The 15,091-nt window shown below is 37.3% G+C and overlaps 1 protein-coding gene across 1 annotated transcript in view; it reads right to left on the bottom strand.

The window, feature by feature from the left end:
- Positions 1–826: 826 nt before the first annotated feature.
- Positions 827–15,091, bottom strand: part of NHLRC2 (NHL repeat containing 2) — a 32,576-nt gene continuing 18,311 nt past the window's right edge. Inside the window, exons 6-11 of the mRNA XM_009087172.4 lie at positions 13,139–13,238; positions 12,479–12,710; positions 11,872–11,994; positions 10,539–10,748; positions 9,269–9,494; positions 827–8,424 (exon numbers count right to left, since the gene is read on the bottom strand). Coding sequence (XP_009085420.1) covers positions 8,159–8,424; positions 9,269–9,494; positions 10,539–10,748; positions 11,872–11,994; positions 12,479–12,710; positions 13,139–13,238 — 1,157 coding nt within the window. The 3' untranslated portion in view covers positions 827–8,158. The remainder of the gene's footprint in view (positions 8,425–9,268; positions 9,495–10,538; positions 10,749–11,871; positions 11,995–12,478; positions 12,711–13,138; positions 13,239–15,091) is intronic.

Genomic DNA, 15,091 nt, shown 5'->3' with positions numbered 1-15,091 from the left:
TTGAATAGATGAATAAACACAAGGAATAATCTTCAGTGGGGTGGTGGGAATGACACAAATTCAACATAGTTACACTACAGTTTAGGAGACTGACCTACAGCAGACATTCCAGAATTTTTGTCACACAATGCTTTCATTAATGAGGAATCACTGTATCAATAAAAACATGATGAGCAGCACAAATAATAGATCACCTCTGCAGCCATGTTGGTGTCCATCTCCAGTTCTACTGGAGCCCATGAGAGCCTGCAATATTGCCCTGTACCCACAGGTTCTGGGTCAAAGCTGCAGAACTGTTACCTGAGTAAAACAATTATGCTTTTTAGATGCTGCTGCTAAAACACAGTTCAGCCATAATTATAATGAAACAGGCACCCACATGCTGCAAAGTGTGGCACAGTCTAACCACAGTAACAAACACTGAGTCAAGCGGAGCTCCATGCAGAAGGATCTCATCCTGTAGCTAAATTTGCTCTGGGATCTCTGCAATGAAGTGAAGGACACAATCAGGCAGCCTGTGACTCATGCAGTGCACCATTTCTAATGTCTCTTATGTGCAGAAATGAAAATAAAAGCAGATCTCTTGTTCCCAGAGCCCTGGAGGAGGGAGGCCTCACGACTCACACTGTTTTGCAGACCCCTGGTCACTGAAGGGCCGACTGACACCCACGGCTGCAGAGCCTGTGGCAAAGGGAGTGGGAAACAAACAGAACTTAATTAAAGCCTTTTATTCAAGCTGCAACCCCTCACAGCAGACACATTTCATAACTTCTAGAACTATGTTCACACAAAGATTGACAGAAAAACCCAGCCATGAAAGAAAACATAAAATTTTTTAATGTTTATTTTTCCATGAAAAAGCTTTACAAGGAGAAAGAGGCTGCACAGGAGAAAGCATACATTCTTTAATCACTGTTTATCTGTTGGTTTGATAGCCAAGGCTGACATTTCTTCTACAGTGTATTTATTTGTTCTCATAATATTACAGGACATTTACCCATTAATTAAAAAGGATCATCGTCTATGAATATTGTTAAGAACAGTTAGGCAACACTCAGTGAAGAGCTTACACAACCTGGATCAGTTGTATTTGAAGTGCTTTCATTTTAGATCTTGTCATATTTAGTAACAAAAAATGTAAACCACATTTCTAAAATATTCAGATATGTGAAAGGCTTTGCATCAAATGTAATGGAGAAACAAAGGTTTAGGATCTCAAAGAACAGGCAAAATTTTCCAATGCCTACAAAGCGACATTGAAATTCTCAAGGAAAAAAATAAGATTGCTGCCTTTCCCCTGGAGACATTAAGGTGTTAAGTGCTCAAATGTGACTTCCCTCACTAGCATTATACTGCTGGGATTCTTAGCTATCCCAGCAGCAGAACCTAAATGAAGTTACACATTTTCACAGTGACATAACCTGAGCCTTCTTCACTGCCCCTAGACACAACCCTCTGCTGTGTAAAGCTGATCTTTGCTGATCTGTAGAACAAATGAAAACAACTCCAAAACAAAGACCAACTCTCCATCCCTCAAATACCAAGAAGTGTCACCTTTGCCCCTTTAGATCAGTGCATGTTTTGCTTTCCATCTCACTTAAACCACAATTTCAGCAAGCTGTTTGAAGTCTCCCTGCCACGTTTGATCTGGAGTGTACAAAGGAGGCAACAATAACTTCAGAACTAAGCTCACAAGATGGAGAAACAACCTCATTTTGAAGTATTTTGTAAGGAGATTGACAAATGAGCACCTCAATTTCAAATAAATTCAGTAACATGATGGAGAAGGAAAATTCTTCACAGTTTCAGAATTAGCAGAATTAAATCCCTCTGAAGCTTGCAAACCATGAAGGTCAAATAGCTTATTTCAATCAGTACTCCAGTGTTTCTGTAAAGAAACACTTTCAAGTATTGTTATAAAAGGCACTGATTTTTTCCTTCAGCCATCAAGATGTAATAAACCCACAGAATTTCTATCCCATTGGGCCAAACTCCTGGCCCTAAAGGTATTTGCCACTGACCTTAGAGCACCTGGATTTCACCCAGTCACTGTTTAACAACCATCATCTTTTTCTTTATTGATTTTCTAACAAAATCACATAGATCCATCACAGTTTTAATGATACAATGATTAATGGTACATTAATGGTAATGACCAAGAGGAGAACATTTTAGTTGCTCTAATTCTATTTTAAAAGTGAAATTGGAGACTCCTGAAGTTAAGTATTCAATGGATAAAACATTTAGCAATTTGTTTCTCTGCTTTACTATCAATTAATTCTTAAAATCTGGAAACCAGATTTGGAAATATGATTCAAGCAACTCTCAGGACAGATTCCTTGAACATATGGCTCAAACCCAGTATTTCAGTTTAATCAAACCTTAGAAAATAGGATCTTTTTTTTTTAATAAATGGATGAAAAATCAAATTGGGAATTGCTGTCTTGCTTTCTATGAAGTCTGACAATGGCCAGATGGGTTGAATTTCTCAATCCTTAGTCAAAATGGGAAAGATTACAGTGTGGAATATCTCTTCTGAGGCATGTTGAGTACAGAGCATTAAGTTAAGGCAGATGTATGAACAGGTTTTCTTCAAATGGGATTTCTTTAGCTCAAAATTGTCAATGTTTCAAAGGAACTAGGCAAGACTTAAAATACTTGCAATTCTTTTGCTTAGCCCTAGAGCCTGCAATTGGACAGAGTTCCCTGGTATGCTTGAAAGCAAAGGACCACCAAAGAGGTAAACTAAGCAATATTTAATTATAGCTACACAAACATTCCTCAACTCACACCCAAGCTTCCAGCTTCTCATCTGCAGCAGGAGTGCATTACCTCACAATAATTAAATAACCTACAACATGACAGCAAATTACTTAAGAGCTAAAATGTTTAACCTAAAGTATTTAATCTCTGGCATCAAAGTTTCCTGAAAGCAAGAGCCATCAGAATCCCTGCACAGGCTACTCAAGTTTGATGGGATGTTCTGGGACAGCTGCAAAGAACTGCAGGACCTCAGTGGACAGGGCCAGAGGTAAAAGGAAAACTTCTGACAGCAGCTGCATCAGTGCAAAGCTTGATGAAGCTGACCTGAGGACATCATCTTATTCTATCTAGAATTACTTGCTGTTTACATGCCCATTCCTGAAGCAGAGGAGGGGCAAGGAGCTGGTGGAAGGAATTATCCTTCCTACTTAGATCCCTCCACAGTAACATGATATGGGCTGCATTTCACTGTGGAAACTACAGGAGGAAAGGACAGACCCAAAACCCGAACCAAAATCCCCCAAAATGGTATGACAAAGAAACTAAGATAAACTTGGGAACTCAGTCATAGGTGTGATGAGTCCTGAACAGGAATGAAACCTAATCCTAAGTGAGAGCAGTGACTTTATAAGAGTAAAAAACTATAAAATATAGATCTGCTGCTTCTAATGGAAGACAGTAATCAAATTTGGTTACATGAACATAATGGAATGTAAAACAGTAGAATGTTGTAGAATATTAGAGTATTGTTTCTAAATTAATGATCTCTTGCCGAATGCAAAAACAGACTTTGCGATTTAATTAAAAAATAACCAGGTCTCACATTTTCAAAAATTATCTCCAATTACTTGTCACCATTCCTACACTTTGTGTGCTTGGGACAGAGAAGCACCTTTAATCCCTGACAAATCAACTCCAATGAAAATTGTAATGATAAATTCTGAATGCTAAATGCTTGCTAACCTAAATCAGTAACATTAATTGATTACATGAGCAAGTGAGCTGGCAGATTTCAGTGGAGAATGACTGGGGGTGACTGATGAGCTGCTCTATGTGGAAAATTCTCCTTAGGTAGCACAAGTGCAGCCTGGAGAACACATTGTGTCACAGCACATCTCACACATTCTACAACAAAGAAACTTAATTTTGAGTTCACACTTTTGTGAGAGTGTAGCCTCAGTGTGTCTTTGAGGTAAGTCAATTAATACCAGTGATTTTAAAAAATTACAAATCTTAAGAATGTACATAAATCTCTGCTATTTTCTGCTAAACTAAACCCATTTAAAACAGGATCCATCACTCATAACTCTACAAAGTCAGACATTAAAGCTTCCATGTACATAGAAAACCTTGATAGGAATAAAATTCAAGACAATTAATGGTCAATAATGCCTCTAGCTTTGCTAAAATAAATAATCAACAATTAAAGGAACAAAAGGACATGGCCCTACATTAGAAGGAAAGTCTCTTCATTTTCATCATCCCCCTCCTCTGAGCAAGAGGTAGGGAATATATTTTTCTTGATGTTCTCTCAACAAAATACTTTTACCCACGGTTTCAGCTACAATATTTTCCTACTGAAATAAAATCAGTGCATTAAGAATATATACAATATACTGGAAGCCATATGCACTTTTTCTCAGGCTAAGCAGATAAGGCATTTACCTGATGCTATAAAACTACTTTCTCTTGCTTGGTACCACACTACCACAGCATATACAAACATTATAATGCTCTACAGGTGGAAGATATGACAGGCCAAACACAAACTGTGAAGAACTGCATCCAATAGAAAAGCTAAAAATGATGTAAGAATCTAACACAAAAAGAAATCAACTAAAAATATATGCATAAAATATGTGCCCATCAATAGATTTACATAGTCATCATCCCTACCCTTCCTTCAACAGAAGGGAGCAAACTACAGAAAGATATTACTGAATTCAAACAACATGAAAGAGCTATTAAAACAAATTATCCTCCCTCTTTGAAACCACTTTATCTTTATTTTCTAGTCTAATAAAAAATAGTATACTGCAATTGAATAAAATTACTAAAAACATCTCATGGAACTATTAATACACCCATTCAAAACCAAAAGCTGTCCCAGAAATGCAAACACTGCAACTAAAAACTTAAAATGCCACTGAACTTGTTTCCACTATACAAGTCAACTATGAGCAATACTCTTTAAAGACTTGCTATAGTCTTTTAGTGTTTTCTTAAGGTCTGCTGCAAAACCTGTAAAAGCCAGTAGAAAGTCATGTTTGGAAAAGGCCTTGATTTACAAACTTTTACTGTGAGACACAAATCTGGAAGTGCTGAGCCATTCCAATCTGCTTAGAATTTTTATATCAGAAAACATCAAAATTCTTAGTTCCCATACAAAGAGGTAGCATCAATACATCTGATTCTTTTTTTTTACAGAATAGTAACAATTCCTATTGTTCTGCATCATATTTGGAAGATACTTTCAGGTACTTAAATAAATTTCTTATAGCTTGTATATGCTATTCAGTTTGCCTGTCTGGTGAAATTTATGGCACTTGTTATTAACTGTAAGAGCAGCTTATAAACCCTGGAGGAAGAAATGGAATTAGTATACCTAAATATCATAAGCTGTAAAAAAATGTGTGCTTTTCTAATCACAAAATATTTGAATATCTGTACACTACAAGTGAAACAGAAGTAGTGACTCAGGGAATGTGCATCCTTATCCCTTGGACAAGCAAAACTTCATGTTAAACTGTAGGATTAAAGGCCAATCACAGTGAACACAGAGACTGAGCAAGGAGAGAACATTTAGATATTAAATATAACAACAATATTGCAAATAAAAATTATACACTATAGTTAAATAAAGTGAGGAATACAGTCTTTCCCCTAGAGCATTGATTGAAAGTGTCAACAACAAAACAAATTTCAAATTTTTTTTTTTAATACTGGAGTACAGGCAGAATTTGATGATATGATCCAATTGAAATAGTAAAATATGATGACACTTTAGCTGAAAATTTGAGCTGGGTTTGTTCAGCCTGGAGAAGACTGGAGAGACCTTCTAGCACCTTCCAGCACCTGAAGGAGCTTCAAGAGTTGGACAGAGACTTTAGACAAGGGCATGTAGGGATAGGACTTGGGGAATGACTTCAAACTGAAAAAGGCAGATTTGGACTGAATATTGGGAAGGAATTCTTTACTGTGAGGGTGGTCAGATGCTGGCACAGGCTGCTCAGAGAAGCTGGGATGCCAGATCCCTGAAAGTGTTCACAATCAGGCTGGGTGCAGCTCTGAGGAACCTGCTCTAGTGGAAGGTGCCCCTGTCCATGGCAGGGGGCTGGAACAAGATGATCTCTCATTCCCCTTCCAACCCAAACCATTCTATGATGGGACAAAATGAGACAAAAGATCCATCTGATGAATTCCATGTTCAAGCTAACTCTGACAGTTTGGTTCATTATTCTGAACTTCTGAACCTAATGCTCATTTTTTTCAGAGAGCAAGAGAAAATCTGCAGGCTACCTAGAAGCTGATTGAAGGTTTCCTGGCTACTATCCAAAGCTAAACAGACAAACAAGGAATTGTGAAAGACTGAGTTCTACTAAAGTGTAAAAAATAATAAATGCCCAAATCAGTTTCTTTATCTTCATCCTTCCAACAGCCTTTGCCATCTGAGAACAAAGTAGCAAAGCTTTTTCACTCTTCAAAATGGCATGTGAGAATGGAGAGGCTTACCCAAAGGAGCTGAAACAGTGAATTAGGAAAGTTGCTTAAAACCCCAACATAAGAGTAATAACATTTCAGCCCTTGCTTTGCTGACAGGCGAGATAACAACCATTTCTGGTGCCACAAAGAACTCTCAGCTAGACTGGCATTTCAATGGAAGGAAGAACCACACCACTCCCTTAAAACAAAAGCCTCTTGGGTTCATGACCAACATTTCAGTCAGCCTTTAAGTAAGAAAAAGCAATAATAACTGATAGTGGGGATTTACTGACAGGTGTCAGGAGTAATTGTTTTAGAAAAGACTATATAAAAAATTCTTTCCCTACTGCACTTTATATTATGTGTGACAGAACTATCTTTCAACTTTAAATCATCCTCTCAGAACTAATTATTATGAACAGAGCACAGGGCCTAAGCCAATTACCACTTAAGCATGATGGAAACTCTTCCAGTTCAAATAATAAACTTGCACCAACACTATTACCCTGCCCCTTCTTATCATGGCAAATTGAGGGAATTTTATTTGCAAAACATTTAACCACCAAGGGCAGAGTTTTGCAATAGAGTTTTAAAGCATCTTACTCAAAGATTAGGTTACCAATGTTCTAGCAAAAGATCAGAAGCTCTAAACATGAATGTAAATAATCCATTATCAAGTATATAATTCTGGTTCAGTGGCCACTATAACAAATCCAAGGACTAACAGTGCCTTCAAAAGACTCTGAATCAGACTTCAAGAGTGCGATATTCTTCATAATCTTACATCTCTGCAACACAGAAGTCTTCAGAATAGACTTTGCAGAGAAATAAATTCACTCCCATAAAAATGGGAGTGAATCACTGTGCTTGAAATGGATGACATTTAATTTCTGAGGTGTAGATATTCAACCATTACCTTCCACTTTCTATAAAATGTAAATTGGTATGTATCAGAAAAGCTCCAGCATGGCTTTGTGGTGGTTATTTTATATACATATGCACATTGCAGAGAGGCACATTCTTTGTTAAAAATCAGCATGAAATTCTTCTGCAGGAGTTTGAACATTTCCTTGCACAGAAAATTTCCCATGAACCTTTGTTCTTCGTGTAAGGCGGTGATGTTGAGTTAAAGCAAAATGCTCAGTTTGCATAAAACTAGAGCTGCACCTAATTTAAGGTGTATTTTCAAAATACACATGTCATAAGTGTCATTACAGAAGAATAAGCAAGATACTTTTTTGATAGACTAGAGAAAGAAACTTCCTTTTAACATTCTATTAAAATGCAGTAAGGGCATAAAAAGAATTTTTAAGTGTTAGTCCAAAATTATCTACTCTAACACTATTTACAGTGCAAAGATCTTACAGTAACATCACAAAGTAACACCAGCTCTTTCAAATGGACTCTAAAAATTGTTGCTCACTTAAGACTGGCAGACATCCAGTGTGTTCACAATTGGCAACAGAGTCTACAGTATTACAAAATTATTGCTGCTACTGTAATGTAAAGAAATGAGGTTGTGATGATAAATTTTCCTGTTAAGCTGTAGGAAAAACTACTTCATTTTACCAAGCAAATTATTTCTTATCTTTGTCATAAGCTCCAGGGAAAAACAGAGCCAAGTTATCTATCTGTACTTTCTCCCACAGAAATGTGGATAGCAAAATAAAGTGTGAAATCAGCTGGCTTTGTGTTAGTTGGTCGCAAAGGTGTGTATCAGTTCCACTTGGGCTGAGCTGCCTTGGTCAGTGCCAGTGAGCTGCAAGGGCTGGCTGAAGGAGACTCCTGCCATCATACAGGCACTGCTACCTTTGCTGCAGTAGTAGAGGCACGCTTTGATGGCCAGGGTGGCTTCAGCTGACACACAGCTCCCAGGCAACTGAAAGGGAATGACAGTTTGACAGGAAATATCCTTTATTTCTCCTGTCAGACACTGTCCTTGCAGCAACCAGGTGTTATCTGCAAAGGAAGAACAGATTTTATCATTAGGGTATTTAACACCACGTCTGAAAGCTACAGAAAACACTGATTCTACCTATAGGACAACAAGGACTTTCCACATGCAACATTAAAGGAAATTTCCTTCCTGATTATTCCAGTTGTGAACAGAAAAAAAAAAAGGAAAGTAATTTACAAATGACTTATCAGTCATTTAAAGATTGAGAGATCCACGGCTCTGCATCAGCACTATAGCTATATACAGTGTATCTTATTTAAATGCAATGGAACTGCAGTTTCTCCTATACAATCTTTAAAGGATATTAAAATTTATTCTGATATGCACAAGCAAAACTTCTTAAATTAATGGCTGGCTACCATACATTTGCATCTAATACACCAGGTAAGACACCTGCCACAAATGCATTAAACTGTAAGTAAAATGATGGCATTTCCAAACAGCAGTGCTGGTCTTACAGCCGGGTTGGTGCAATTTAGCAATGCTCAGGTTGATTGTTAGGATGAAACCTGAGTTTCATTTTGTTTAAATTTTTGGGTGTATGTGAACTAAAAACCAGTGGACACTACATACACCTAACTCATAGCATTGAGCCATAAAATAATGCAGCATGCATTAATTCAAGCAAAAAGCACTCTAGCAGTTGTTTGGCTCTTTTCAATCTTTGCACTCCAGCTGTTAAATGCTTCAACTCTAAATATTAATTATTGTGTCACAAGGTCAAACAGGAACACAGGATGGGGAGGGACGTCTTGATTCATCAGACTGAGCTCCCCTGCACTGCAGGATGTGCTGATACTTCCCATCCTAACCCATCCCACTTCCCATCCTAACCAGGGACTTTACCTTCTGCTGTGATAAACCAGGCACTGGGAGCTTCCTCATTCAGTTTTGAATCCAGAGGAAGAGTCAACTTTAATAAAAACTGAATTGTCTGGCCAGGAGCTACAGTCAGTGAAGGAAGTTCAACATTTGGTGCAGATTTAGGCAGTCTTGGCAGGTTTGCTATTTTTTCCTTTTGCACAGGCAGGTTATCTGGAACATCACATGCTTCTGGCTTCAGGATAGGCAACTATCAGCAGAAATCAAACAAAATATTTGTTTTTATTTTTATTACAAATGGGCTTTCACAACACAGTCACAGTTTCAAAGTGACATCATGGCTATTGACCTAAAACTTTCAGCGTGCAACAATACTATGACAAAATAGAAAAAGGACAAAATGTTTTCTTAAAATGAAAAAACCCTTATTAATCCAACTAAAAGCAATATTTACTATTAAAGCCATAAAAAACACAAGTACTTTATAGTAACCCTTAATTTAAAATTTTTTCAGTTGGATTACATTTGCTTTAGAAAAACTGTAAATGTATTTCCTCCTAATTCTGATATTAAACTGCATGCTTCAGTCATAAAATCCAGGATTTTAACAAATGGACATTGCACAGTAAAATAGAGGAGAATTTCCCAGAAAAGCCACCAACATGTTACATGACACGAAAATTTAAACACATATTGGAGACTGTGTATTATGAAGTGCAAGAAACATAAGAAAACATTAGGATCATTATGTCATAAATATATGTATATATGCATTTCAAAAAATCATTAAGATACAGTGGCCTAGAAGGTGGATGTGAACACGGATTTGTTTACAACCAAATAAAGCTGTATTCAATTTTGACAGTGGTTTTGATTTGACAATTTGAAAGCCCTTTATACATCTTGCTTTAAGTCACTGACCACCCAAAATCATCTCTTACAGAGTAATTAGATGGCTTGGTAATTGATTTCACTTCCTTTTTTTACAAAATGCTCATGAAATGACTTTCATGCTGAAAAACTGGGTGGTACGTTTTAATGGCTGATGTTTCTGTATTAACCTTTTCCAGAGGGTTGTCACTTTCTGTTTTCATGCAAAAGTTGTCTTTCTGAAGACTGAGGCTTTCAACAACTGTGCTAACAGGCACTGCTCATTTCCCTGACAGAACATCCTGTAGATACAACTACTGTACCCAAAGTTAGCTGTCTCATTTTTATCACACTTGCTGAAGTCTGAAATAGTAATTTAAAACACGAAACACCAATATCAGCCTGTTTAATAAGTATTACTTGCCATGGAAAGAATTTTTGTTTCCAAATCCAGCACTTTAATCTGATGATTATTTGTGTCTGCAACATACATGAGGCGGCCGTTCTCTTCAACACACAAACCTCCAGGTTCATTGAAAGCTGACTGGGTAAAGCTGGAACCAACAACATTGCCTGCTTCTCCTGTGCCTGCCAGGGTGGCACAGTTCTTCATCTTGGGATCCACAACCTTAATCTAAGATCAACAAAGACACAAAAAGCTTCTCTGAGAAAACCCAGCAGGATTCAGATGTTCTGGATTATCTCATGTCCCACATTTCCAGTAGCCAGCACTGCTTTTTGAGTACCTCAGCTACCAAGTGTCCATCCTTGATGCTGTGCTATCACTCTTTACCAAGTGACATGTCCCATCTTTCCCTCTCCCCACTCCCTCATGGACTTCACTTCTTCCTTTGGTCTTCATTCAGGGTTCCCTTCCATGATTTTGCAGGTACCTAACCCTCAGCTATAAAAGTATTCTGGAAGACTTGCTTTTGTAATGTTTGCTGCCGTTCTAGAAACATTTGCAAAACAGTGAGAGCATAACAAAATTAGCAGGCTAACTTCTAGATTATTTTCTTTTACAAATAGATGGGGTTTTTGTAAATAGCAAAAAGTTTATAATGTTTTATACAAGATCTGAAACAAAATATCATTTGCCTTAAAATTCCAACAAGGATATGGTGTTATACACCTTACTCTTCAAATCAAACAGGTTACTTCTCTTGTAATAAATGTAGTCAGTGTACAGTTAAAAACCTTCTAGACATGGATGCTTATATAACATCACATAAGAACAATCAGGCAAAACAATGTCTCTGAACCCAGAGTTCCAAGGAGGTAACCCACAATACTTCTCAAAACCTAGGTGGCTTTTCTAAGGGAAAAACAAGTCCTCTTGTCCTCTCAGTTTTATCAAACCTCAAGTATTCCTGAAAAATCCCTTCTAGCTCTTTTATTGTAATTCAGCATCTTTGGGAAGGCACACAGAAAGTCTTTAGTCTGAATTGTAAACTTGGCACTTGAATTTCACCTTCCCCAAGAGACCATCACATCAGCACAGAAGAATGTGACAGCAAAACAATGCTAAAAAGAAGGACCCAGAAGGGAAGGAAGGAAGGAAGGAAAGAAAAAGAACCTACAAAGGAACTCCTGTAATTCATTTCCTCAGCTTAACAGGACCAAGCAAAATCTGTCTATGTTACTAAAATAATTCTTTGTAGTAAAGGACCAAGCAAAATCTGTCTATGTTACTAAAATAATTCTTTGTAGTAATAAAAATTTCCAAGTCTGTATATAACAAGTTACTGTATACTTACCTTATGATTATAGGAATCTGCCACATAAAGCAGCTGTCTTTTCTTGTCCCATGTTACTCCCAAGGGATGCTGCAGCTTTGCATTTATGCCTGCTCCATCCACATCACCAAAAGCAAACAAATTCTGAAAAAAAATTTTATTTAATTAATAAATAATTAAATTGAATTTGGTTATTCAATGTGGACATGAATTTAAATGATTGTAATTAAATGGAAATTCACTGACTTTAAAAAAAATGAAGACAATTTCAAAACAAAGATACTGAAACCTGGAAGTGTGGATACTGAAACCCACACAGAAATGGAAACCACAGAAATGGAAACTCTCACATCTAAGTTATAAATATGAATCCAGCTGATTTAATGACCACACAATGCTGAATCAAATTAGTTGTTTCAAGGATAAGTGGAATAATTTGTTATCTAAGGAGCAACAGTCTGCACTACAACCTGAACATCACAACTGCCACACATTTGCATTCCAAGCAGTGAAGTTAAGAAATTGATGGCCACGGAAACTGATTTACCCTCTCACCCCAAAAGTGGTTCCTCCAGGTCAGGCTTGAGGAATATTAGTAGGGCAGTGTGGGGAAGTTTGAGGTGATTACCAATGGGTCTCTCTCTCCTCCTACAAGGTGCTTCACCGCCCCGTCCTTGAGCGAGATGGTTCTCACGGTGCTGCTCTCGCTGTCGGCCACGAACAGGCAGCTCCAGGGCTCCTCTGGGGCCAGGGAGAGCCCCGAGGGCTGGGCAAACCCTGCCTTGTGGGGGTAAGCATTGTTCCTGTTCTCCTCGTTCCCACTGCCAGCAAAGCGAAGGCAGACTCCTTTCTTTAAGTCACTAAAGGCAAAGAGGACCCAATTTCAATCATGAGTTTGAAACAGCTCAGACAAGATGCATAAACAGAAGCTACAGAACAGGCACTTGTGAGTTATTAAACCAAATGTAATGCAGCTGTGAGGAATTATTCAATTCCCTTGTGCTTTTTTATCACCTCAGCACATCATTCATTACCAGGTAACTCAGCAAATGCAAGGAAAAATAACATTCAATTATATGAATGGACCCTACCAAGCCATAGCTGTATAGCTGAAGTAGCATCTTTCATTTCATTTCACAGATGTGGGAAAAGGAGGCAGACTTTTAAGCACATTAGCCTTTAAACTAAATTATTTTCAGTTTAATTTGATTATCTCTCTCTCTGGGATTTGAAAGCTGTTTATCAAGACAAGCAGCAATTTCACATTTCTCTTAGTACAGTTGCTTACCTTCCCTTTGGTAGTTTTCCCCCTTCCAACATCAGTGCCCATATCTGGTGAATGCCTGCCATTGCTATCCATAACACATCATCTTCCTGCGTCCCTGAAACTTTCAGAAAGGGACAGAGAAAACCAGATTAAAAAAAAACCCACTTTGGAAATGTTTTATAACACTAAGAAATCATCAAACCAACTCCACTGTCTCCTCAGCCCCCTACTCATCTTCCCCATAGGGAAAAAAAAAAAAAACCACAAAAAAAAAAAAGCAGAGCAAGAGAGAGAGAGAGAATGATTTTCATCTACCAAAACTTGCTATTTTTCTTCTTTTCTTCTTGCTATTTTTTTCTCAGGGGTTTAAAAATCATGGTTTTAATATCCCTACCTGATAAAGGCAATGTTTCAAGTGAGATTTGCTGTTTGTAACATTCTACTACTGTGTCTGTTTCACATGCTATTTTTGATTCATATCAGCCAAACAAGTACCTATCTTTGCTAAGCATGGTTTTGGGGGATGAAATCTCGATTTTTTTTTTACTACACTAGTGACAAAATAAGATACTCCAAAAAAACTACAGGGAGTTGTCAACAAGTTTTAAAAGAAATAACTGTGGCAGTACCAATGTACATGTGTATAATGTAAAATTATACACAAAGGACATCATGTTTCAGGCTAAGGGTAACTGATGCTTGCCCTGGAGAGCATCAACTGCAGTTTATTCAAACGGTAAATGTGACCTGGGCATTTCCTAATTTTCCCCTGAAGTAACCACCCAATTTCCAAGTTGCTCTCCCTCAGCACCTGCAAATGTGATATCGCAAATGCAAGACTCAGACCTGTGGAACAGTGACCTTCTGATCAAGAAGTGTTCAAGCATGTGCCAAGCATCTACTTTTTTTCAACTTGAAGTATAAAACTGCTATTCAACAATCCAAATCTATAAATAACTACACAAGTCTTGCCCAGATGGTACTTCACAAAGAAAATTCTACAAGTGGAAATTGAAGAATATATTTGCACTCTGTAGCTTTAAATGTAATGCAGTAAAAAATGCATGAAGAATTGTTGTGGAAGACAATGAAAAAACTCCCAACGACCCAAAACCAAAAGAAATTTACTTATTTTAGTCTTTCCTGAAATCTTAAGGAAAAAAAGTTGACATTTAAAAACCGCATTAAAATGAGGACAGTATTATCTTTTTAGCACTGTCCCATGTAGTAATAGAGAACATCAATACATTTTTTCTAAATAAATATATTAGGTATTGGAATAACCATCAGTCACTCAATAGAAAAATACCTTTAAATTGCTTTGTATTCACATGAACTTGTAAAGCCTTGTGCATCTCATAGCTGTTCCTGAAAACAATCTGATGGATAATTCCCACCCCCCAACCAAAATAGTTTGAAGTTTCAAAATAAAAGCAAGGTTATGCAAAATGCCTGCAATAATTTCAAATCTGACAAGTTAGTCCAAAAAATGAAATAACCACCATTTCCCCAACTGACATTCTGCCATTCTTCTTCTAATTCTAAATCTTTTCTACACTACAAACCACAAGAAGGGAAAAATAGCATTCTTCTTTCTCCAGAATTCATTTCCTTAAACTGTGAGGTCTCTTCAGAACAGTACTGGTATGATTTTAACAGAGTTTTTCTTCATCATTTTCTGTTTCTTGGAAAATATACAAGTTCCCAAGACTGCTATCAAAGTAACTCTGGTGACTCTTTTCTGCACCTCCCTGTGGGCTCCATGTTTTTACATAAACTAGAGCTCTAAAACTGAAAGTCAAACTTGCAAAGTGCCTAAAGGCTTTTTCTGGATCAAAAAAGGCTTGCAAATTGAGTTGCAAAACACACATTTTATAAATTACCAGAAATGCTACCAAAGTTCCAACAATGCCAAAAACACTCTGGTATAAAAAACAAAAACAACACTTCCCTGTCCCAATCACTTTTGGATTA

This window comes from Serinus canaria, chromosome 6 (genome assembly GCF_022539315.1).
Source record: "Serinus canaria isolate serCan28SL12 chromosome 6, serCan2020, whole genome shotgun sequence".
Classification (NCBI taxonomy): Eukaryota; Metazoa; Chordata; class Aves; order Passeriformes; family Fringillidae; genus Serinus; species Serinus canaria.
Note: the sequence above shows the minus strand (reverse complement) of the source record. Positions and strands in the feature narration are given on the sequence as shown.